The following is a 23,491-nucleotide window of genomic DNA, read 5'->3' on the forward strand; positions in this document are numbered from 1 at the left end:
AGACATTCTTGAAAAACTTTGTCTAGTTTCTTACAAGCATTTGCCTCCTCGCTCCCTGCCCTTTTACTTGGGTCTTGATCCCTGGGAAACGGCTCATGTCTGGAACAAATTTTTGATGAAAAACTCTTGGGAGAATCAGAGGTGGTGTTAGAAAGCAGGAAATTCAGTACAAACACTTCTGCCAAGTCGTGTGTGTGTAAAGTGAGCACAGCCAGTCCTCGGACTCCAGAGACGGAGAAGGCCTACAGCAATCTCAGGCTTAACAGATGGGCTTCAACAAACGGCATTAATCCTCTGAAGCTCTCCTAAACACTGAAATAGGAACAGGATGGACTGCAGACTACAATTCCCAGAATGCTCAGAGGGGAAAATGAAGTGAGTGTGGTGGCGTATGATGGGATGTGTATTTCGTGAAAGGCTGAATAAGGCCACTCCTATCCTAAGGCGCTCCTACCCCGCCGAAGGCCGTCGGTAGTTGTAGTTTTGCTAAACCTAGAAAGCTTAAAATTGTAAGCGAGACGGTTGAGGGGCCTGACGGGATATGTAGTCGGCGCCATCGCCGGATGCGCACGCGCAACTGTGTTCGGGGCGGGGCCGCGGCACTGCGGTGAAAGCCGAGGCAGCGGGCAGGCGAGCAGGGGGCGGGCGGACATCTTGGGATCTGGAGAGTGGCCGGGCGGGCCGAGCAGGGGGCCGCGAACACCAGGTAAGCTCGGGATCTGGCCAAGGGTGAGGGAGAACGCCTGCCCCGCTGCCCAGCTTTGCCCTTCCCTGCACTGCGCTACGCGGAAAACTGCCCACACCCGGGAGTGGCCTCAGCCTTCAGATCGGGAGGGAGCTGACGGCGGGGCGGGGGCGCCCGGGGCGCGGTTGCAGGACCGGCAAGGAGCGGCGCCCTCCACCTGACCCGTCCGGGCGCCTCCCGTGAGAGGGAGACTTACTGGAATCCTCCCAGAGTGGGGACGCCGCGCGGCGCCCCCCTCCCCTGGATCGTGACAACCCCCCTGCTCCTTGGCGCCTCCTCATCTCAGCGCAAGGACAATTCCCCTATCTCCTAGGACAGTGACACCCCCTTGTGCCGCCTCCTTGGACTGTGACAAGCCTCCCACCCTGCGGCACCCCCTCCCCCCAGTTGAGTGACACCCCGCGGCTTTTTCCTCAGGCCTGTGACAGCCGCCGCACCCCCGTGGAGCCATATTTTTCCCGCGACGTCTTCCTCCCCAGGGCGAAAAGCCCACCACCCGCTCATGCCTCTACGCTTGAACCCCAAAGCAAGTTACGCAGCCCCAGCTTTCCCTTATTCACCACTGTCAGTCTCTCCCTGCTGTTTTTCCTCTTCAAAGCCTTGACCTTTGCCACACTGGAAACTCCTTCCTCCAGATGTCCCCCCACATTCCCCCCTAGCCTGTTGCTGCTGCAGGCTCACCTGGAGTAGACCGCCTGGCTGTTTCTACCAGTCTTTCCCTTTAACTCAGTATTCCCTTCCTGTCCTGGGCCCCACCTCTGCTCCTCTGGTGCTCTGAGGTCCCTACCACTTTATACCTGTGAACTTGCTTCATTGCCCGGGGCTCTACCTCCATTTTGCATTTCTTCTCCCAGCGTCTTTGGGACTGAGGGGTGAAATGCGTCCACCACCACCACCTTGAGAGACCGCTCACTGAGTTTGGGAGACCCTGATGGCCACAGTAATAGGCTTTATTTTCCAGTTTAGAAAAGTCTGCTAAACTCCCTCTGCCCTGTGAAATTAATACCAGAGCTAATTCAGGAAATCTAGAACTAAATTAACCCTTTTTCTTCTTGCAAACAGTCTAAATTAGTTTGACCCAAATAATTTGGATAATTCACGTATTCCGCCCCTTGCTTATAGGTACTCAGGCCAGAAAGGAGTTATGTCATGGGTCTGGAATCATAGACTTTCAGCTGGATTGATTGATCTCTTCGTTTTATGAACCTATACCCTCACCCCCTTATTTTTATTGCATTTGGGAGCTGAGAGGGATCCTCCCTTTTTGAAAGGGAGGTGGTTAAAAATAACTAATAAGAAGCTTGGGTCATTGAAGTGTAGTCTGCCAGGGCTGGGGCCTTTCTACACTGCTCTTTTGCCTGCTTATCTGACTGCCTGGGATTGGTTGGAGCCACACTCCTGGGTCGGTGTCAGGGCCTAAGGCCTCCCTTCACTCCTCCCCATGCCCTGCACACCCTTTCCTGGAATGTTTAGACTTCTGTGAATTAGAGAGCCCGAGGTTCAGGCCCTGCTGTCTTCTCAGAAGGGTAGTAGAGCCTGAGAGACCGGGTGCTCCTAAAGCTGTGCCTGGGGGCCCCAGGCCTGAACCAAGTGGAGTAATTCCTACCGCCATTCCTGCAGCCGCAGGCAGGCCTTCACAGTGACTCACCGGCTAGAGTCTGGGTGAGAGTCTGCACAGGAAGGGGCCAAAAAGGATCCGTGCTGAGCTCAGCACTGTGAAGAGGGGGAGGGGGATACTCTCTGGGCTCAGCCCCAGAAAAGGGAGGGTCAAAATGGCCTTAGAATCCTGGGCCCAAGTCCCTCTCCATTTCTTTCTCCTTTCCAGTGTGGGATAAACAGGAACTGGAGCCTGGCTAAGGGGAGGGGCATGCCTGGGGAGGGCTTCAGGGTCACTTACTGGAGGGTTGAGTCAGGAAAAAAAGCCCAGCCAGTGACCTGCACAGCCCCACAGGGGATGTTGGCAGAGGTTCTCAGGCCTTCCCTTACCCTGCCTCCGCCTGTCTTAGGTCTGTTCTCAGAGCGATGGGCCTTGGAGACTGAGCTGCCGCCATGATTGGAGGCTTATTCATCTATAATCACAAGGGGGAGGTGCTCATCTCCCGGGTCTACCGAGATGACATCGGGTGAGTCCCCTGGCTGAGCCAGCTGTGCCCCCACCCTTCATCCCTCCTCCCCAGCATGCAGGACCAGGTCCGTTCCTACCAGAGACTTGACTTGGGCCACCCCCATCCCTCGCTGCATCCAAGAAGCTCAGCTAATACAGCCTGGTTCCCGTTAGGTCTGGTGGTATTGGCCTTGCAATAGGTGGGACCTGTGGAATGGTGTGGCCTCCACAGTCTTAGGAACTCTTGCCCTTGCTGCCTTCTGCTTCCCTTAGTGACAGACCTAGTTGCTGGAGATGAGTGCTTTTGCCCTGGCAGATTAATTCCTCCTTTGAGGAGGAGGGAGATCTTTTTCCGGGGGGTAAAGTTAGTGGCTGGGCTGGTGGTACTAGTCCATCTAAGTCTGGCTCTCAGAAGCCTTCTCATGGTGAGAGCCTTCACTGGATTCTCTTGAAAGCCTCTCCAGGCTGCCAAATCCTCTCCCACTCCCTTTCTCAGGAGGAGGCAGGCTGCTGACTCAGCTGTTTTCAGTTCCTCTGGGCCACTCCTAGAAGAGAGGTTGTGAGCAAGCCTGAGGCACTCTCCGGGTCACTGAGGGAAGGGCAGGGAGGCCATGCGGCCCTTTCTGGCCTATCAGAGTAGACCTGGAAGAGCTCCTTGTTCTGGGTCCCTCACACCTTAACAAGGAGGCACGGCCTGCCTTCTCATTCTGCCCCACCCTGCATGCCACTGTTCTTTCCTGGGTGAGGGGACACATCCTAGCCTCAGCAGCTCTAATGACATTAGGCTCCTCTGGGTCATGCTGCCCTGTTTTTCTTCCTTTAAGAGCTTAGGATAGACAGTTACAGAATGGGCCTGCTGCAGTGCCCTAGCTCCTTGGCTCCCAGCTCTCTGGCTAGTGGGCTGGCCTGGCTTTTGCGGCTGTTTATCCATTGGCTGGTGGTGGGCATGAACTAGAGTTGTGGGAGTGCCTGGCTTGCCTGAACCTGGCTGGCTACACCTATCTGCACCCCCTCCTGCCCTGGATGGACCTGCTTAAGCCAGGGTACATACTGTCTTGCGTGCCTTGCTATGCTTTCCACCCCTTGCCTGTTGCTCGTCTGCTTCCACCTCATGGTGTGTGCTGCCCACCCCAGTGTGTTGTGTGTCTAATCCTCTCTCTCGTTGCTGTCACTCTCCTCTTCTTGCTGGCGTCATTTCTCTCATCCCATCTCATTGGCTGCCGTAGCAATAGGTAAGCAGCCTATCAAGCTGCCACCCAGGTACAGGTGGGTGGGGGGCCCTGCCCCCCATCATTGTTTTCTTCATCTGTTTTCAATTCCTGAACTTGTCCTGGAATTGGATCCCGGACAGGAATGAATGGCCCAGCTCCATGGCCCTTTGGTGCTTCTTCCTCGGTAGATTAGAGCCTTCTCTGAAGTCACGCTGGCTTTGTCTCACTTCTAGAAGAGCGAGGCCTCCCCACTGGTAGGATCACAAGTGGGAGAACTGAAGAAGAAGCAGGGTATCTTTCTCATTTGGGTGTGGAGCTTACTGAGAAGGTAGAGAGGTGGCAGCTGGGAAATTGGGGCCACGCCTGGGAGTCAGGAACATACCTCCTTAAGCCTGATGGACTTCACTTTATTAACACTACACCTGTCCCCCTGTCATTCCCACCTGACTTCCCTGTCTCTGGTGGCCTTCAGATACCAGCTCAGCTCTGGCTCTCCTCCCATGCCTCTGCTGGGAGCCACAAGGGAACTGCCCCAGTGGTTTAGACATTGGCTTCAGGATATGTGTCAGACTTAAGCAGTGAAGGGGGGGAAAGATTGTTAGCAGCTGTGGTTGATCCCCATGGAATGAGGTTTGACGGGGTGCTGAGCAGCCCCTGTGTACCCTTTTCCCTCAGGAGGAATGCAGTGGATGCCTTTCGGGTCAATGTTATCCACGCCCGGCAGCAGGTGCGCAGTCCCGTCACCAACATCGCTCGCACCAGTTTCTTCCATGTTAAGCGGTCCAACATCTGGTTGGCAGCTGTCACCAAGCAGAATGTCAATGCTGCCATGGTCTTCGAATTCCTCTATAAGATGTGTGACGTAATGGCTGCTTACTTTGGCAAGATCAGCGAGGAGAACATCAAGAACAATTTTGTGCTCATATATGAGCTGCTGGATGGTGAGGCTGGCAGGGCGGTGGGCCTAGGGTGGGGATGGACCTGACAGGGCCTAGCCTGGAGGTAGGAGCACGTGTGAGGTTCCCTCCAGTGTCCTGTAAACTTTCTTTTCCTGACTGTCTGGTCTTTTGAGCCTTGAAAAGGCCAGTCTAAATTCAGCCCTAAAGGCTGCTCTGAAGTAGAACACAGAAATAGGCTAGCGAGTGGAGGTGGGGAGAAGGGGAGGAGGACCAAAAGATATTTCAGGGGGCTAGGAACCTAACTGTGGGGCTTGGTAGCTGGGCTTCCTGCAGCTAAGCACATTTCCCTCTTACCTTTGTGGTTTGGGCCTAGTTCACTGACCTTCCAGCTTTCTATCTCAACAGCTGCCTCAGAGCCTGAAGGAGGGTGAGATATTACCAACTTCTGGGGTTGCATTATCTCTGTTCCTCTGTAGGGTATGATTTAAAGGAACAGAGTCTTTCTACCTTCCCAGAGTCTGTTTTTTAAGGACTCAGTGCTTCTTGATCTCTCACCCACTGGCCACGAGATTCTTCTGGTTTTCTCTGTGAAAACATCTGACGTTTTAACTTTGTTCTCTTATGAAGCACAAATCCCAGTAAATGATACAAAACTAGAGGACATTGCTGCAGATGATCCCATACTCTTCTAGAGCTGTGTTGGCCAGATATGTCCAGGCCAGAGGAGGGATCGGACTGAGGAAGCCTTCAGTTTTTTCCAGGAGTTGATAGTTCCCTTCCTTTTGCAGAGATCCTGGACTTTGGCTATCCACAGAATTCAGAGACAGGCGCACTGAAAACCTTCATCACTCAGCAGGGTATCAAGAGCCAGGTATTCAGTGGGACAGCCACAGCAAGGGTGGGGCCCATCCTCCTCGAGCCCCCCCCCCCCCCAGCCTTGTCCCAGCTGACTCAAGAGCCCACCTCTGACAGGAAGTGCTGACCTGAGCCCTCTACCACGATTGCAGGCCTGTTCTGCTGTATGTGGCCCTCCACCCTAGGAGCAGCCGACTCAGCATCTCTGTTACTGGGAATACAGTTCAAGCAGTTTCCTTCTGCACTGGGGGAAGGAAGGGTGTGGGCTGCCCTGGAGGCCTGGTGTTCCTCAGGAGGAGAGAGCGTGGGCCCTCCTCTAGGACCCAGGCCTTATAGCTGCCTTCTCCTTCTTTTCTGCCTGCCTCTTCCCGTCTGTGCTCCCCTACTGCTTCCTGTGGGCATCACATTGGCCCTTTGGCCTCCAGCATCAGGTAAGCTGTTCCCCCAGCTTCCACCTTTGCAGCTTTGCTCCAGTTTTCTTCAGGCCCTGCTGCATGAAGCTTATGGGGAGGATGAGTTACAGGGTGGGGACTAAAAGGGAAGGGGAGTGAGAGTGGAGTGGGGATAGAGACAGGATCATTGAAGGTGGAGAAGAATGAGGCCATTAGTGTTTTTCTCTGTCCCTCCACATAGACAAAAGAAGAGCAATCCCAGATCACCAGCCAGGTGACCGGGCAGATTGGATGGCGGCGGGAGGGCATCAAGTATCGCCGGAATGAGCTCTTCTTGGATGTGCTGGAGAGTGTGAACCTCCTCATGTCCCCCCAGGGTGAGAGCCCTCTCGTGATGAAGCTGGAGGGGCAGGGGCAGGGCAGGATTCTCATTCTAACTCAGATGTCCCCATGTATCTATCACCAGGGCAGGTGCTGAGCGCGCATGTGTCAGGCCGGGTGGTGATGAAGAGCTACCTGAGTGGCATGCCTGAGTGCAAGTTTGGGATGAATGACAAGATTGTCATTGAGAAGCAAGGCAAAGGCACAGCTGATGAAACAAGCAAGAGGTGCCTGAGCAGGGTTGCTGGTGGGAGAGGGTGGACCTTGGAGGGCTGAGCAGGGCTTGTTCTGTCACAGGTTCTTTTGAGATATCATTTCTGCAGTAATGCAGATTCCCTCTTCCCAAGGGTGTGCTTGCCTGGTTGCTCTTGACATCTGTGCTTACAAGAGATGAGAGAATTGTCCTCATCTTACTTGAAGAGATGGCCCCTTTGTTTGATCCCCAGGGCCGAGACTCTTTTATACATATGATGGCCTCTGCCCAGTGTGCCTGAAACCTCTGGGTCCTAAGCAGCAAAGTTCTGCTGAGGTGATGAGCTTGCAAAGCTCCCACTCACCCCTAAGTCAGCATCAGGGACCCCTGAGTCAAAAAGCTGCATTCTGGTAGTTTTCCACAGTCTGTAGTTCAGGCCTCACTCAGCCTTTGGGGGTGCGATAGTCTCCCAGTCCAACTCTCTCCTGCCACTCTTCTGTACCAACGAGGAGACCTTCTGCCCCTGCTCACAGTGGGAAGCAATCAATTGCCATCGATGACTGCACCTTCCACCAGTGTGTGCGACTCAGCAAGTTTGACTCTGAACGCAGCATCAGCTTCATCCCACCAGATGGAGAGTTTGAGCTAATGAGGTGCCATTGGGGTGTGAGGAGGCAGGGGGTGCTGCTGGCCAAGAGAGATGGGGGAGAGGGAGGAGGACAGGCTCTTTTGTGCCAACTTTGCTCCCTACTCCTAAAGGTATCGTACCACCAAGGACATCATCCTTCCTTTCCGGGTGATCCCACTAGTGCGAGAAGTGGGACGCACCAAGCTGGAGGTCAAGGTGGTCATCAAGTCTAATTTCAAGCCCTCGTTACTGGCTCAGAAGATTGAGGTGAGAACAAGGGACTTGGGAAGGAGGAAACACTGTCTCCAGGTGTAGAGGCAGCTGATGTCAGGGTTTGACCGAGCTCCCTGACAGGTGTATCACTTCTAGGTGAGGATCCCAACCCCGCTGAACACAAGCGGGGTACAGGTGATCTGCATGAAGGGGAAGGCCAAGTACAAGGCCAGTGAAAACGCCATCGTGTGGAAGTGAGTCTCCTTCACAAAGCCACTGCAGGGCTCAAGATGCCTTGGTGTACCCTCTTTTAAGTTTTACCTTCATTCTCTTGAGAGAGAGAAAGAGAGAGAGAGAGAGAGAGAGAGAGAGAGAGTGTGTGTGTGTGTGTGTGTGTGTGTGTTGGGGGGGTGCCTGTTTCTTCAGGAGCCTCTGCTTGTGCTGTCACCCCTATACCTCTGTATGAGTGTGCACATGCCTGCACCTGGGTGCATGCATGCATTTATTATCAAAATGCTTTCATGTTTTTCCCTGTTTGCCCTTGTAATATTTCTGTGGAATAGCGAGCAGGGGATAGCATGCCTGTGTATCTAAGCTGAAACTGCAGCCCACAGTGCTAAAGGAATAGCAGACCCAAGGTTCCATAGCAAGTGGTTATCAGGGTCTTCCCCATACTTTTTGTCCTGGCATCTCCCACAAGCTCTTCAGTTCTCTTCCCCCCGCCCCCATCCCTCCAAAAAAGCACCCTCCACCTTGAAACTCCTCCAAGCTATCAGGGGCACTTGCTGCTTATTGCCCCTCTGTTCCCAGGATCAAGCGCATGGCAGGCATGAAGGAATCGCAGATCAGCGCAGAGATTGAACTTCTGCCCACCAATGACAAGAAGAAATGGGCTCGACCCCCCATTTCCATGAACTTTGAGGTATGGCAAAGGAAGGGCCTAGAGCTGTGGCAGGGTGTGCTAAGAAAGGTCTTAGGATTGTTCAGGTCAACTTCTGCACCTTACTACCTGCAGATGAGACCTAGAGAGGGGAAGTGACTTTTAATTCATACACCCATTCCTTCCGCCTTCAGGCCTTACTAGAAATTACTATTCACGCTGATAAAAATCTTTGATTTCTTAAGCTGTCATAAAACAATTTTTTGGAAAAATTTAGATTGCTTGAATGCCAAATTATTTACAGACAGGAGAATGGGCTGACTTTGCTTTGTGCATGTTAGACATATAATTTTCTCCACCTTATTTTTTAAGCCCATAATATTGAGCAGGATAAGTTCTACAGTGGGTCTTTGGTTGCTGCCTCCTGCTGATTAAAGGAATTGATTCAAGTTATCACAGGCAGGGCCTGACTTCAAACCCAGGTGATTATTAGTTACTGTTGGATATGCCTTTCTATAGTAACCTCTTAAGAAGAGCCTTCTTAAGCTTCCCCAGCTTCTTTCAGGACCCCAATCATTGAAACACCTGTAATAGAGATGAAGTAGGTCAGGGCTACAGAACTTCCCAGAGGAGAGCAGCTGTGAGTGGAAGACTACACTCCTAACTGGAGCTGTCCCTTGCCCAGGTGCCATTCGCACCCTCTGGCCTCAAGGTGCGCTACTTGAAGGTGTTTGAACCGAAGCTGAACTACAGCGACCATGATGTCATCAAATGGGTGCGCTACATTGGCCGCAGCGGCATTTATGAGACCCGCTGCTAGCTGCCTAGTAGCAGCTAGCCTGCCTCCCCACCCGCCCTTTTCCACAGGTCTGGGTGCCCTGGGCCACCACACTTCAGTGTCTCCTCCCTCCTGCTTTGCTGCCTTCCCTTTGCACCAGCCCCTGAGTCTAGGTCTGGACCAACCACATTGCGAGCGGGACTGGTGGAGCAGTCCCTGGGCTCCCTGGGCAGGGTGGTTTTTGGGACTCCTACTCCACCATCCATCTGTCTGCCCTGGCCCAGTGCCAGGCTCTGTGTTCTGTGACCAAAGCCAGGTGGGCTCCCTCTCCTCCCCTCCCCTGTGGCCACATCTCTCTGGAGTGGGAGGGTTGGCTGCCCCTCACCTCGGAGCTCCCCCAAAGGCCAGTAACGGATCCCCAGCCCTCAATCCCTACTCTGCTTTGGGATAGTGTGAGCTTCATTTTGTACATGTGTGACTTTGTCCAGTTATAAACCCAATAAACTCTGTAGAGCGGAGTTGCTAAGTGTTAATGCGGAAGATGGATGGGGAGGGGGACTGATGGGATTGCTCTTCGCAAATCTCACGCGGCCTGCTATGAGTAGAATTTTATATGCTGAACTCTCTTAAGGCTCTTTTCTTGTCTTGTGTCGATTGTTAGGCCCTTCAAGGTTATCCAAGCCCTTATCCTTACTGGTGTTATCCCAGGTCTCCTGTCTCCCCAAAACACAACCTCAAGGGCAAGCACCTCCACCTAGTCTCAGTTCCCTGAGGGTAGAGATTCTATCCCTAATTCACTTTCACCTTTAGGTAGGTAGTTTCTAATTAGCAGAGATTAAGCAAGGTTTACATTTGGATTTTCCCGCCATCCTGAGAAACTGATCTCTCAAAAATGTCCTCTTCCCAATTACCCAGGCTTCCCAAACATTGGTGAATGGGTGATAAAAGGAATTCTCTTTTCTGTAACTTCCCCTCTCCAAAGAATCTTGTGATAAGCTTGTCCTTGAGGGGACTGTTCCATACCCTGCTGGTGTGTTGGAGCAGATAAAAGCACATTTGCCCTCACCATCTTTCCCTTGTTTGGCTTCAGCCATTTTAAAGATAAAAAAAAATCTATTAGAGAAAATTTCAAATATAAACAGAAGTATCAAGATACAATGAACCTTCATGTCCTATCATTCAGCTTTAACAATTATCAACTCATGGCCAGTTCCTTAGTATCTCATGATTTGTGTTCACACTTAATCCAAGAGTCCTGTGAAATTGTTTACAACTTGTATCTGGATCTAAACAAGGTCCATTGTGGTCTGTGAATGCTATTTATTTTTTTGAGAGGGGGCGGGGAGTGGGAAAGGGGCAGAGGGAGAGGGAGAGAATCTTAATCAGGCTCCTCACCCAGCATAGAGTACAATGTGGGGCTGTCTCATGACCCTGAGATCACCACCAGAGACGAAATCAAGAGTCCAGCACTTAACCAACTGAGCCACGCAGGCACCCCTCACTTTTTAAAACCTATAAACAGGTTCTCTCTCAGCTCTTACAATGTTGAAGAAGCCATCGTTTGTAGTTTCCCCATCAGAATTCCTCTTTCCATCTCTTGCCTATAAAGTGGTTGTTAGATCTAGTAGCTTAGCTTTTTTAAACTTTTTTTTTTTTTTTAAGTTTTATTTGTGTAATTTCTACACCTAACGTGGGGCTCAGACTCGGGACCCTGAGATCGAGTTGCATGCTCCTCTGACTGAGCCAGTCAGGTGCCCCAGTTTTTTAAACTTTAGTTGGATGGATCCTTCTCCATGGCAAAAGGATAGTGGATCTTAGGTGAAAATCTTAGAGCTAAGTTGGAAGAATACTCACTTTAAATGTAAAGCAGTAGCATAATTTGGGGGAAATTCCTAACTTCAAGAGGGAATCAGTCAAAGTAGCTTTATACACTCATTTAGGGAGCTTCCAGGTGTAGAGAAGTCTGGGGTGTGTAGGTAGAGAATAAATGCCAATGAATTTGCATGGGCCTATCTCATTTTCTTGCCCTTTGGCGGTAAGTGAGCTTGTGCCCTAGGGTGATGTTAGGACCCAGTGGGCACAGTTCGCAGAGGTATGCTGACCTGTCAGAGGCGAGAGAACTAACACTAGCCACCAGGTCAATACAACAAGCCCGTAGGTCATGGGGACCAGAACAAAACCTGTGGGCCGCGGAGAACTGTGCAGGGAGCTTCTGAGAGCTCAGGGACCGAGCATGAATCAGCAAAGCTCCCGGCGGCCTCCAAAATGGACCTGGCTGGGCGCGCTGAGACAGACGCGCCTCAAGAGAACACAGAATCTAGCGAGGCCCGTGTGCTTTATCAACCGCCCGTCTCTTGGGAGGTTCCCATCCGCGGGACCATCGGTGCCTCGTGCCCTGATAAACCGCGAGCGCCCCTGTACTCTGCCGCCGCCGCCTCTCGGAGCTCCACCTCCCAGAAGGCAGCGAGAACCGCACATGTGGCCGGTTTTTCAGCGGAAACGGCGTTGCGCAAGCGCAGAGAGAGCAGCTCGAACGTAGGCTCTGAGCGGCGCTTGCGCACGGTTCCTCCAGCCCCGTTCACCCGGTCCACCGGGTTCCGGGCACCCTGTGCCTTTCTTACGTCACCACTACGCATGCGCTTTGGAAGGAGGGGCGAGCTTTTGGGAGACCGGCAGGAGGCGCGTCTTGGCTGCGGTCTAACGGCGCCTGCGCGGACGGGAGCCCGACTGGAACATGGCGACTTGCGCTGAAATCCTGCGGAGCGAGTTCCCCGAAATTGACGGACAGGTCTTCGACTACGTGACGGGTGAGCCGAACCGAATCTGCGCGCTGGGGAGGCCAAAATGGAAGTCACTGGGAGAAAGACTAAGGGAGGGCAGTGCCGGGGACCGCTGCTAGGCCTCTCCTCTGCGTGACCTCTTGTCCCGAGGGCCAGTTAGGTCTGAAGCCCGGAGTGGGGCCGTATTTCGGTGACTAAAACTGCTTGTATGTCTACCCTACCCGGTATCTTCCTCGACCTGCCACGCCCGGCCCAGGCGTCTTGCACAGCGGCAGCGCGGACTTCGAGTCTGTGGATGACCTGGTGGAAGCGGTGGGCGAACTGTTGCAGGAGGTGTCCGGGGACAGCAAGGATGACGCGGGCATCAGGGCTGTGTGCCAGCGCATGTACAACACTCTGCGCCTGTACGTGCCAGGGTAGGGGGATTCGTGAGGGCGATGGGAGGGCGGACGGTAGGGAGACAAGATGTAAGGGAAGAAGGTCGGGTGAACGTAGAGCTTTTGTATTCAATTCCTAACTCTGCGCTTTCTTCCTACCCTCAAGGGATGAGCCGCAGACCCAGGGAAACAGCCAGGTGCTACTAGACGCCCCCATCCAGTTGTCAAAGATAACAGAAAACTACGGTGAGAGCGAGGGAAGATTGAACTAGCTGTTCTCTGCCCTTGTCTCAGCCTCCACCACCCATCCAGCCAGCCTTCCCCTGGAGCCCAGGACTCCTGGTACCCCTTTTCAACAGAACAGGGATGTAGAAGCTAGTTGATGTCTTTGCTGACAGCAAAAGAGGCCACTGATGAAGAGAATAGGGTTGGAGAGTTTTCCAAGCTCCTAGGTAGGGTAGGAAGCTTATGGGCCTTAGAGCTGGACAGACTTGGGTTTACTTACCAGTTTTGTGACTTTCTATTCAACTGCATGAGCTTGTAGGAGTTGCTTATCTGCCTCAGTGTCTGTATTCTTAATCTGCGAAGTGTTTTTTGGTTTGGGTTTTGGTTGAAATTATGGGGAGGATGATAGCTGTTTCTGGGATTGTGAGGCTTTCCTTTAAATGTCTGTGTCTGTGTCTGGTTCATATTAGTTACTCAAAATGTTAGTTTCCCTTCCCTCAGGGAGAAGGTGACTGCTTTTCTTATCGCTTACAGACTGTGGCACCAAACTTCCAGGACTGCTAAAGAGGGAACAGTCCTCGGTGAGGAGGAGAAAGAAAGGGAGGGGGCTGTGTCTGTGGTGGGGGTGGAAGTGGACTGTCTTTAAATATTGGAGGATTTTTCTGGGGGTTTCTGATTATGTCTTTCACTGAAACCAGGGTAACTTAAGATGTTCTTTTGGGGGCTCCTTTGTGAGCCTGCAACCTAGGCTGAAATAGTTGTGTTTGGACTTTTAGACAGTGAATGCAAAGAAGCTAGAGAAGGCTGAGGCTCGACTGAAGGCAAAGCAGGAGAAGCGCTCAGAGAAGGACACACTCAAGACCAGCCCTCTGTGAGTTTAGCAAGAAGGGCTGAGAAGAGACTAGAGCAGTCTCTATTGGGATGGAAGGGTGGCCGGGAGTGCTACAAGCCATTCATTTCTCCCTTTGAAAGAGTCTTGGAAGAGGCATCAGCCAGCCAGGCAGGCAGCAGAAAGGAGAGTCGATTGGAATCATCTGGCAAGAACAAATCGTATGATGTGCGAATTGAGAACTTCGATGTGTCTTTTGGCGATAGGTGAGGGAATGGCAGTGGGGAGGGGTAACGTTTTTCTTTTTCCAATTAAAGGAGAATTTGGATAGATGAAATGGGGCTTAAAATAACATTAGGTTTTTTGTGGTTAAATTTGCTGTATTAGAGCAGCACCCTTTGTCTTCTTCCTACTACCCCTGCAGGGTCCTACTGGCTGGAGCAGATGTGAACCTGGCGTGGGGCCGCCGCTACGGGCTGGTGGGTCGCAATGGGCTGGGGAAGACGACGCTGCTGAAGATGTTGGCTACTCGGAGCCTGCGAGTTCCAGCCCACATTTCCCTGCTGCACGTGGAGCAGGAGGTTGCTGGAGATGACACCCCTGCCCTGCAGAGTGTGCTAGAGAGTGACACCATGAGAGAGGACCTTCTGCAGAGGGAACGGGAGCTCAGCGCCCAGATTGCTGCTGGCAGGTAGGGCTCCAGATGGGGAATATCCAGAAGCCGGGGTTCTTCAGAGAGTGCCTGTTGTACTGCCACAATCCGTAACTCGCATGCTCATCCTAGGAAGCAGCCGAGCTTGGAACTTGGCACTGTGGAGCTGTAAAGCCCTGTTCCTTCCACAGTGCCCACTGCCCTCACTGGCTTGAACAGGTGCTTCCTGTAGTCTGTTCCTGTCCTGGCAACAAGGCAGCCAGTGGCCTGCTCTCCAACTGCATAGAGTACAGGGCATTCCCCCTAGACTGCCGCCATTCAGGCTGAGTGCTCTTCTTCCCACTCCAGGGCTGAGGGCTCAGAAGCTGCACAGTTGGCAGAAATATATGCCAAATTGGAGGAAATTGAGGCTGACAAGGCACCTGCCAGGTATTTAAAATTCCCCTTCCCTTCTTCAGATTTCACCTTTCCCTTCTGTCACCTGTTTCAACCAGGTTCTTCAATTTCTTCACTTCTAGGGCATCAGTCATTCTTGCTGGGCTTGGCTTTACCCCTAAAATGCAGCAGCAGCCCACCCGGTGAGTGGCCCTTGCCATTCTTGGCTCTGAACACTCTGGCTCTGCCTCTGCCTGTCCTGGTGAACACCTACCCCTGATGTGATTTCTCTTTCTTTAGGGAGTTCTCAGGTGGTTGGAGGATGAGACTGGCCCTGGCCCGGGCTCTGTTTGCTAGGTGAGTCTCCTGGGCCTGTGTACGGATACTGTGGAGGATGGGCCTTGGCTCATGGGAGGTCACGAGCTGCTGACCTAAAACCTCAAGGCTTACATTCTTCTTTTCTATAGGCCAGATCTTCTGCTGTTAGATGGTGAGTTTGAAATGGGGCACCCTGACTTTGGGGTGGGGAAGGATGGCAACATCCAGGTTCTGTAGCTCTTTAATCCCAAATGTATCCTCCCCCACTTTTCCAGAACCCACAAACATGCTGGATGTAAGGGCCATCCTGTGGCTGGAGAATTACTTGCAAGTGAGTGCCTATAGATGTTAGAGTAGGTCTAGGGAAGGTCTGGGGGGGGGGGGTGGAAGTTGACTACTCTCCCAAACTGGGCCTGCCATCCTGTGACCCCTCAGACATGGCCCTCTACAATCCTGGTCGTCTCCCACGACCGCAACTTCCTGAATGCCATAGCCACAGACATCATCCACCTGCACAGCCAGCGACTAGATGGCTACCGGGGAGACTTTGAGACCTTCATCAAGAGCAAGCAGGAGCGGCTCCTCAACCAGCAGCGTGAATATGAGGCACAACAGCAGTATCGCCAGCATATCCAGGTATGGGGACAGGCAGGGCTGGGGCCCCCATCCCGTGGGAATCAGAGTTGGCAGGAGTGAGGGAACCTGACCAGTGCCTACACTCCTTCACCCACAGGTTTTCATTGACCGATTTCGCTACAATGCCAACAGAGCCTCTCAAGTGCAGAGTAAACTTAAGATGCTGGAGAAGCTGTGAGTACAGTGCCTTTGACCGGGCCCTGACTCCTAGTCTCTTGATTTCTTCCCTTATTTTGCAGGCCACCCCTTGCCCTCCCATTCTAGATCTCCCCTTTTCTAGAAACCAGCTTTAGTCTCCATCAGGAAAGCAGAGCATTCGATACTGATGTTGAGAATTAGTCTTGTTCCCCACAGGCCTAGGCAACCACTAATTTACTTTCTCTAATCTGTTTGCTTATTCTGGACATTCCATATAAATGGAACTCTATAATGTGATGTTTTGTGCCTGGTTTATTTCACCTAGCATAATGTTTTTGAGGTTCTTTCATGTTGTAGCACATATTGGTACTTCCTTTCTTTTTATGGTCGGATAGTATTTCATTGTAAGGACATACACTATTTTGTCCATTGCTTTATCAGTCGAGGGATATTGGAAGATGCCTCTATTTTGGCTCTTATGAATAACAGTGCTATGAATATTTGTGTACAAATTTCCGCCTAGACATATATTTTCTATTCTCTGGGGTATATACCTCAAAGTGGAATTGCTGGGTTACAAGATAATTTTATGTTTACCTTTTGGAGGAACTGCCAAACTGTTTTCTAAAGCAGCCGTACCATTTTATATTTCAACCAGCAATGTACGAGGGTTCCAATTTCTCCACATCCTTTCCCACACTTATTATCTGTTTTTTTAATTTTAGCCAGCCTAGTGGGCGTGGGTTTGATTTGCGTTTCTGAAATGACTAATGATGTTGAACATTGTAGGCTTAATCTTAAACCAACTTTTCTAGAGGTGCTGGTGGGGAGGGGTAGGGAGGAAAGCCTAAAATCAAAGGCCTAGGTTTTTGTGCTGTTGAAATATTTATCACGGTATCTTAACTGGTAGGCTGAAAACCTACAAAAAGGATAACCCTATTTTTGAGCATATAGTGAACTAGAAGAAGGTATTCTAAAATAAGAATGTAGTCTGGATGGTGGGAGTACAAGCTTTTCCTAGGTTTTCTCTGAACATATATTACTTCTGTAATAAGAACAAATAAAGTTAGTTTTTAAAGCCATAAATCTAGTCTGCCCCCTCTCTCCTCAGACCAGAGCTGAAACCTGTGGACAAGGAGTTGGAGGTGGTGATGAAGTGAGTGTTGGGCCGAGAGGCTGGTGGGGAGCTTGTGTTTCTGGCTGCTCCAGTGTTCCTCACCACCACCTCCTGCAGGTTCCCCGATGGGTTTGAGAAGTTCTCACCGCCAATTCTGCAACTAGATGAGGTGGATTTCTACTATGATCCTAAGCACGTCATCTTCAGCCGTCTCTCCGTCTCTGCTGATCTCGAGTCCCGCATTTGTGTGGTATGGTTGCTGTTTCTCGGTTCCGTGAGCTGGGACTCTGCCACCCCAGCACGTGGTGTGGATTGGCCCAGATCCTCCGGCTGCAAAGGGAAGTGGTATGCAGGAGCAGGAGTTGGCCTGGGCCAAGGACTTTGCTCTACTTCCCTGCAGAGATAGAAAGCCTGGTTGTGGTATTTTCTGAATACATAGAGCAAGACTTCATCTTCCTAGGCTCAGATCTGAGTTTTCTCAAACCACGGAACAGGGAGCAATTCGGGTGAGATTTTAGGGCTTGACTCTTCCATTTGCTAGCTTAGTTACTAAGTGGAGCTATCAGCCACCTCAGTCGGGTCTTGGGAGGATTAAATGCCCTGCACGTAGTAGGTATTCAGCTGTCAGTTCCCTTTACGTCTTTACTAGCTCCTTTGTTTTTCTGTACAGTTCCTTAATATTTTTTTTAGTTGTTGAAGGAGTCATTGGTCAGAACCAATTCTCATTTCCTTTGCTTCTGTGTTCTACACATGTCCGCTCTTCAGCGTTCTTGTGGTTCTTTTTACAGGTTGGGGAGAACGGGGCTGGGAAGTCTACCATGCTGAAGCTGCTTATGGGGGACCTGGCACCTGTGCGGGGCATCCGGCACGCTCACAGGTAAAGCCCCCAGGCCCCAACGACTCTGTAGCTACACTCCTTGATGGGCACTGCCTTCCACCCCGTCTCTCCACCTTTGTTTCTGCCTGTAGGAATCTGAAGATTGGCTACTTCAGCCAGCACCACGTGGAGCAGCTAGACCTGAACGTCAGTGCTGTGGAACTGCTGGCCCGCAAGTTTCCCGGTACCTCAGGGATTTGAGTTGAGAAAAGAGGTGACCCCTACAGCTAGGCCTATCTTGGGTGGGGTGCTGAGCAACGAGCCCTGAGTCTGGGTATAAGGACATGGGCTTTTGGAGGTATGGCTGAGGGGAGGGTGAAGGGAGGGAGTTAGGTCAAGAACCCACTTGATGAGGTGAGGCCTGTTCCAGGGCGGCCTGAGGAGGAGTATCGTCACCAGCTGGGCCGGTACGGCATCTCTGGAGAACTGGCTGTGCGTCCTGTTGCCAGCTTATCTGGAGGCCAGAAGAGCCGGGTAGCCTTTGCTCAGATGACCATGCCCTGGTGAGCTCTTGCCTTCTTCTCTCCCCATCTCTTCTAGTAGTAAATGTTTGTCTTGTCTTCATATCAGGGGAGTTCGTTTTCTCCCCCCCCATAACTGCCTACTCCCTGGGTACTGCCTTCCAGCCCCAACTTCTACATTCTGGATGAACCCACAAACCACCTGGATATGGAGACGATTGAGGCTCTGGGCCGTGCTCTCAACAATTTCAGGGTGAGTGTGCCTTCAGGCTACCCACTCCTCCCCAAGCCTCAGCACCTCTTTGGCCCCCCTAAGTGCTTCCCGGTCTCCTCTCTTTCAGGGTGGTGTGATTTTGGTGTCCCATGATGAGCGCTTCATCCGGTTGGTGTGCCGGGAGTTGTGGGTGTGCGAAGGCGGTGGCGTCACCCGGGTCGAGGGGGGGTTTGACCAGTACCGTGCCCTTCTCCAGGAACAGTTCCGCCGTGAGGGCTTTCTCTAGGGCCACCAGGCTGAGGACTGTGCCCAGGAAATGGACTGGTCTCTCAGACCCCTGGGCCACCATGTAGGCAACCATCTCCAGGCCACGGACTTCCCCTGACTTTGGGGACAGCCTTATTTCCAAATCTCCTTTTGACTGGAGCATCCTCTGCACAGCCCAGGGAGCCCCATCTAAGTGTGTGAGGACTGGTCTTCAAGGGAAGGAGTGGGAGGTGCCCTCTGGTTATAGATCCCCCCACCCCTGCCCCGGCTCTGACTGGGCCCCAAGTGGCTGCTGTGTAAATTAAATTTCCCCCTGCATCTCCCTGGCCTCATCTCTGCTGCTCCCTGGCAGGGCTGCAGTGCTTGTCCACTGTTAGGGGGTGTGGGCTCTGTGGTTTGGGATTTTTGTAACACTTGTATCAATCATGCAGATGAAGCCATGGCAGCATGAGTCTTGTCTCTGGAAGGGGAGAGGTCATTAAAGCCGCTGGGGCTCAGAGGTCACCTGCCTGACTTCGGGTGGGCCGAGCTGGTGGACTCGAGGGCAACGTCGTACATCCCTGGAGTGCTATTCCCCATAGCCCAGGCTCAGCCTCCACTGAAGGGGGTTTGGTTTCTGCTGCCTCAGCCCCACTGCTTGTGGGAATGAACTGATGCTATAACCTGGCCTCCAACATGGTTTGTCAACTGCTCAGTCCAGTGGTCTTGACTTAGGTTCGCCCTGCTTCTCTGATCTAGACCCTCAGATGGAGCTGAAGAGAAACCAAGAAACTATCTTTGTCCCCATTTTGCTTGGGTGGTTTCATGTTCTTTATTTTCCCTCGAACCATGTAGGGGGGCCGGGGAAGTAGGGAATTGAGAATGGGCTTGAATGGGAAGAAACAGCACTTTGTTTTCAGTTGAAGCGATCTTGGAGAGGAGATGTTTAACAGAGGTTGTATGACTTAAAATATTGTTTCTTGAGGACTCAGCTGCTATATGTAATTGTTAGAAGACACTAAAATAGGAACCTTGCATTCCTGAAAGACAATGGAGACACCAAGAGTCCACAGAAGGAACTTGCTGGCCTCGTGGAGAATTGTAGTCCTAGAGCTCAACCTAGGATTCTTAGCCCCTGAGGCTATTGTGTGTAGGTAGCTGGAGGAAAGAGCCTGTTTTGGAGGAAAGGAGGATAAAGACAGGAACGCTCTGTTTACTACAGAACAGGTGCTGATGGACACAGGAAGCTGGCCAAGGGGCCACTTGTCAGCCAGCCTCCTCAGCCTCCCTCCCTCTCAGAAGGACAGCCATGTCTGTGGCCATGCCACGCGCACCCTCGAAGTCCTGAGAGCCTTCTCACAGCCCCTCCCAAACTCCCACCTCAGGCCTGCAGGTGGGCCAGTTGGGGGCCATCTAGGGTAGTCTCCACGCATGCCTGTTTGCCGGGCTCTCAGCCCGTTCACCCCTCAGTAACTCGCGAATCCTGATAGGAGGAGTCCTCAACTCGTCAGTCAGTGAAAATGCAGCTGAAGGGCTGTGACACAGAGTCTGCTGCTCCGGCAGTGGTTTTGTGTGCAGAGAGCACAGGCCTTGGAGTTGGGCCTGAGATCAACTCCAGCAACATCACTGGTAATCGAGGGAGCCGCCAACATGAGCTGGGTAACCACAGCAAATCGCTGAACCTTGTGGAACACCTTCCTCCTCGGTTTCTTTATAAGATTGTTGTGCGGATTAGCTGGCAAGCACATGATGCATAAGCACTCGAAGTGATTCTTGGGTGACCGGTCTGTGATTTGAAGACTATATTTGAGGAAAGAGGTAAATTTTCTCTTGAGTGACTCCCAAACTCCAGTTTGGGCTCAAAGGAAGGAAAACTTTTTAAGTAGCTCAGGCTGCTTTCTGGGAGTGAGTTTCCCGTCTCAGACTGTTCAGCCCTGCCAGGATCTGGAGAAGGGCTCTCTGGAAGAGCACTGGTTAGCCTTTGGGTCGGCTTCCAATTTTATGGTTCCATGAAAGAAATGTGAAGAGCTTTTGTGTATGACAATAATAAGCCTATGCTGCGGGACTTCCGAAAGGTAGGAAGAATGAATTGTAGCAGCTGAGAAAGAGCCCACAGTAAGTGTGTAGAGTGAACTTCTGGAAATCAGGGGAGGGCAGTTGGCAAAAGATGGTTGTCTTGAGGGATGGAAAATGTCGGCCAAGTCACCCAGCTCCATCTTAGCACAGAACAGGGAGAGGAAGGTGACACAAAAGACTGCCGTTGATCACTCCAGGTAACCCATCATGGCAGCCACCCCTTTCATGCTGTGGAGACCCTCTCTAACTCCAACCACTGGGAACCTGGCTGATCCTTCCACAGCTGCTGGTGCTGGAGCTGCCCTGGCCCCGTCAGGTCTTTAAACCAGTCCAGAGCTGGCGGGGTTGAAAGGCCTCAGTCTGCAGGGTCTTCATGAAATCCTGGCCTCCCTGCTTCTGCTGGCCTTCCCACACTCACCAATGCCTTCTCAGTCCCTGCTTCTGCTGGTTGGTTCCCAGTGGACCAGGGTGCGACGGGTCTCTGTACCAATCTGCCTGCCGCTCAGAGATGCCAGTCACAGAATATTTATTCCAATGTGCTATTACTTTCTTGAGATTTGTTCGATGTAGACTTTCTGCTAAGCTCTCACTAATTTCCAGGTAAATTTTAGCACAGAATAGGAGAGAAGGTGCCTTTTACCCTGTCTGGCCATGCCCCAGCCTGATCTGTCATTTTGGAACAGAACATCCTACTAGGAGCTGCTCCCCAGGCTGTTCTGGTCCAACCACAGATACAAACCAAACAACACCCCGATAGCATCAGAGCACCGTGCCTCAGCCTGAGCGTGCAGACTGGATGACAGCCTCTGGGAGGCACCTGGCGGGGTGGGTCCATAATCTGACTGCAGGGCTGCGAAGGTTTTCAAAGCTGGAGCAATGGACTCCGCTTCAACCCCACGCTTCTCCAAGTGGATTTCCCGGCACTGTGCTGCCCCATGACAAGCTGCGTGCAGTTAAGATCGTAGTTCCCAGGTTGCCTGGATATCCTTGAATGGCTTCCTCTTTTTTGCATCTTCTGTGCATCTTCTAAGCTCAATTAAAATGCTTCGTAAGTGAATATTTGGGGAAAACTGATGTGAAAAAAAGTAGAGAACAACATTGGAGGAGGAGAGAGCAGAGGCAAGGAGACCAGCAGAGAGGCCGTGACTAAAATCCAGCCCTAAGGACACGGGGTCAGGCTGTTGGAGGCGGAGGTGAGACCCGGGAGGGTGGTGTGCAGACTCAGCAAGAGGTTTTGAGCTCTGCACAAATGAGGGAGGGCTTCTTTTTCTTGGCCTGAGTCCTGAAATAAGTGAAATGAAAGGGATCCTTTTAAACCTCCCCTTGTTCAACACCATGCTAAGGCAATCATAACGGTTCATATTTATTGGGGTCTTTTGTAACAGGTACCATTGTAAGTGCTTTGCTTGCACTAAATCAGTCCTCACAACCCTGCAAACTGGCACAGTCATTATCGCCATTTTACAGATGAGGAACCGGAGTTGACAGTGGGTGTCAGGGCAGGATTCAGGCCAGGCTGGCTTGAGACCTCAGCTCTTAAGTGCTACATAGCTGCCACTTAGCTCCTACTGTGACAGGCTGAATGGTCCTTAATTCCAACACTTAAAACTCATCATTAATTGTGTGGGGCAGGAGAGGGGTGAGGTTGGAACAAGCTTCTCTCAGGAGGGCAAGCTGATGAGTGGGAGTACCTGGCACGGGCTGACATGTTAGGTGCTCAGTGAATCGTTAAGTGATCCGAAAACACGCGGTATAGGGAGGAGTCTCCCTTGGGGTGGGTTAGCCCCACTCTGCCACTGAGGGCATCTTGGGCAAGTCAACCTCTCCTGAGTACATTCTCCTTACCCACAAAATGGGCATAATGCAGTTTGTCCTGCCTGCTTCTTTGAATGGATTAATTGAAACAAGGTCTTGTATAAACTGAATAAATTTTTTCATAAACTGTAAAGTGCTGTGGATCCAAAGGGTATCATTTCATGGGAGAACTGATTTGGCAGCAGCTTAGAGCCTCTTCTGGAGATACAGAATCAGACCTGAGCACCCTAACGCTCAGGGCCATCACCAAGATGTCACCCCGGGAGGGCCACCCCACAGCCCTCCTTGCCTGCTGCGCCAGGCTTCAGAGAGCGTGTGTGCGGGAATGCCGCCTGAGCCTGCCTAGCACCCGCCGACTTGCATGGAGTTGGGCAGAAATCGCCGTGTAATTGCAGCCCATTATAATGTGTATACGTCATGCCCTGTTGGTAATTCTAGGTTTTTGTTTTCTTTATGTTAAATAAATAGGTGGTTTGAAAGTGATTCCTGCTTTACTGTATATAGAGAGACCTTTGAAACCCTAAATTAGAGTACATGAATGTTTGTCAGCCGACACTACAGCATTTTTAACCCTGAGGAATGCTTCACAAATGTTCCTTTTGGTCTTGTCCTCCCATTAATCTTGTGTTAAGGGGCTCTTGCTGAATTATTCCCATTTTACAGAACAGGAGCTTGAAGCAGAAAGATGTGTCTTGCTCGGGTTCAGATACCTGTTTTTGTATGCAGAGGGGCCGAGAACCAAGGTATGTGGGTTTCCAGCCTCGCCACATCTCTCCAGATCGCTGTTCTCACTTTGTTCCACAGCTCTTTGTACAATGGGTGACATTCTCCAGAGCACGCTCAGGGTCAGGAGCCCTTCTGACCTCGGAAGTATTTGAACCTGGGAAGAAGGTAAAAGACTATGAGTCTGATTTGTTTTAACTTGTAAATTAGGGAGCTAGCTCTGGAATCAGAAAAAACTGCATTTGAGTCCGGATTCTATCATTGAATGGCCATGTCACCTTGGCAAGTGAACCTGCTCAGTGCCTCAGTTTCCTGATCTATAAAATGAGAACAATAATGGTCCTTATACTATA

At 51.6% G+C, this 23,491-nt stretch overlaps 2 protein-coding genes across 2 annotated transcripts; both read left to right on the forward strand.

Annotated features, from left to right (window-relative positions):
• The first annotated feature begins 618 nt into the window (after nt 1–618).
• On the forward strand, nt 619–9,797 carry AP2M1 (adaptor related protein complex 2 subunit mu 1). Its single transcript, XM_026497584.4, has 11 exons — nt 619–706; nt 2,752–2,868; nt 4,736–5,001; nt 5,748–5,830; nt 6,448–6,583; nt 6,673–6,814; nt 7,314–7,433; nt 7,540–7,675; nt 7,778–7,875; nt 8,432–8,543; nt 9,187–9,797. Exons 2-11 carry the CDS (start codon nt 2,795–2,797, stop codon nt 9,319–9,321), a joined length of 1,302 nt encoding a protein of 433 aa, XP_026353369.1. The 5' UTR covers nt 619–706; nt 2,752–2,794; the 3' UTR covers nt 9,322–9,797.
• A 1,946-nt stretch (nt 9,798–11,743) lies between these two features.
• Nucleotides 11,744–22,898, forward strand: ABCF3 (ATP binding cassette subfamily F member 3). The gene is made up of 21 exons (XM_026497570.4): nt 11,744–12,086; nt 12,316–12,463; nt 12,603–12,682; nt 13,196–13,242; nt 13,438–13,532; nt 13,634–13,756; nt 13,915–14,181; nt 14,491–14,571; nt 14,661–14,720; nt 14,818–14,874; nt 14,985–15,007; nt 15,111–15,166; nt 15,271–15,471; nt 15,569–15,645; nt 16,721–16,765; nt 16,844–16,976; nt 17,515–17,603; nt 17,696–17,787; nt 17,974–18,106; nt 18,230–18,317; nt 18,406–22,898. The coding sequence occupies exons 1-21, from the start codon at nt 12,014–12,016 to the stop codon at nt 18,562–18,564; spliced, it is 2,127 nt and encodes a 708-aa protein (XP_026353355.2). The 5' UTR covers nt 11,744–12,013; the 3' UTR covers nt 18,565–22,898.
• Nucleotides 22,899–23,491: the final 593 nt, after the last annotated feature.

The sequence above is a fragment of the Ursus arctos genome, unplaced genomic scaffold, assembly GCF_023065955.2.
Source record: "Ursus arctos isolate Adak ecotype North America unplaced genomic scaffold, UrsArc2.0 scaffold_4, whole genome shotgun sequence".
Classification (NCBI taxonomy): domain Eukaryota; kingdom Metazoa; phylum Chordata; class Mammalia; order Carnivora; family Ursidae; genus Ursus; species Ursus arctos.

Bases quoted from the DNA above. Each gene is read 5' to 3' on its own strand.
- ABCF3 (XM_026497570.4), top strand. From the start codon at position 12,014: ATGGCGACTTGCGCTGAAATCCTGCGGAGCGAGTTCCCCGAAATTGAC. The intron at 12,087-12,315 runs GTGAGCCGAACC...CGCCCGGCCCAG, and splicing joins GGTCTTCGACTACGTGACGG to GCGTCTTGCACAGCGGCAGC. The intron at 18,107-18,229 runs GTGAGCTCTTGC...ACTGCCTTCCAG, and splicing joins GCTCAGATGACCATGCCCTG to CCCCAACTTCTACATTCTGG.
- AP2M1 (XM_026497584.4), top strand. From the start codon at position 2,795: ATGATTGGAGGCTTATTCATCTATAATCACAAGGGGGAGGTGCTCATC. The intron at 5,002-5,747 runs GTGAGGCTGGCA...TTCCTTTTGCAG, and splicing joins CATATATGAGCTGCTGGATG to AGATCCTGGACTTTGGCTAT. The intron at 6,584-6,672 runs GTGAGAGCCCTC...ATCTATCACCAG, and splicing joins CCTCCTCATGTCCCCCCAGG to GGCAGGTGCTGAGCGCGCAT.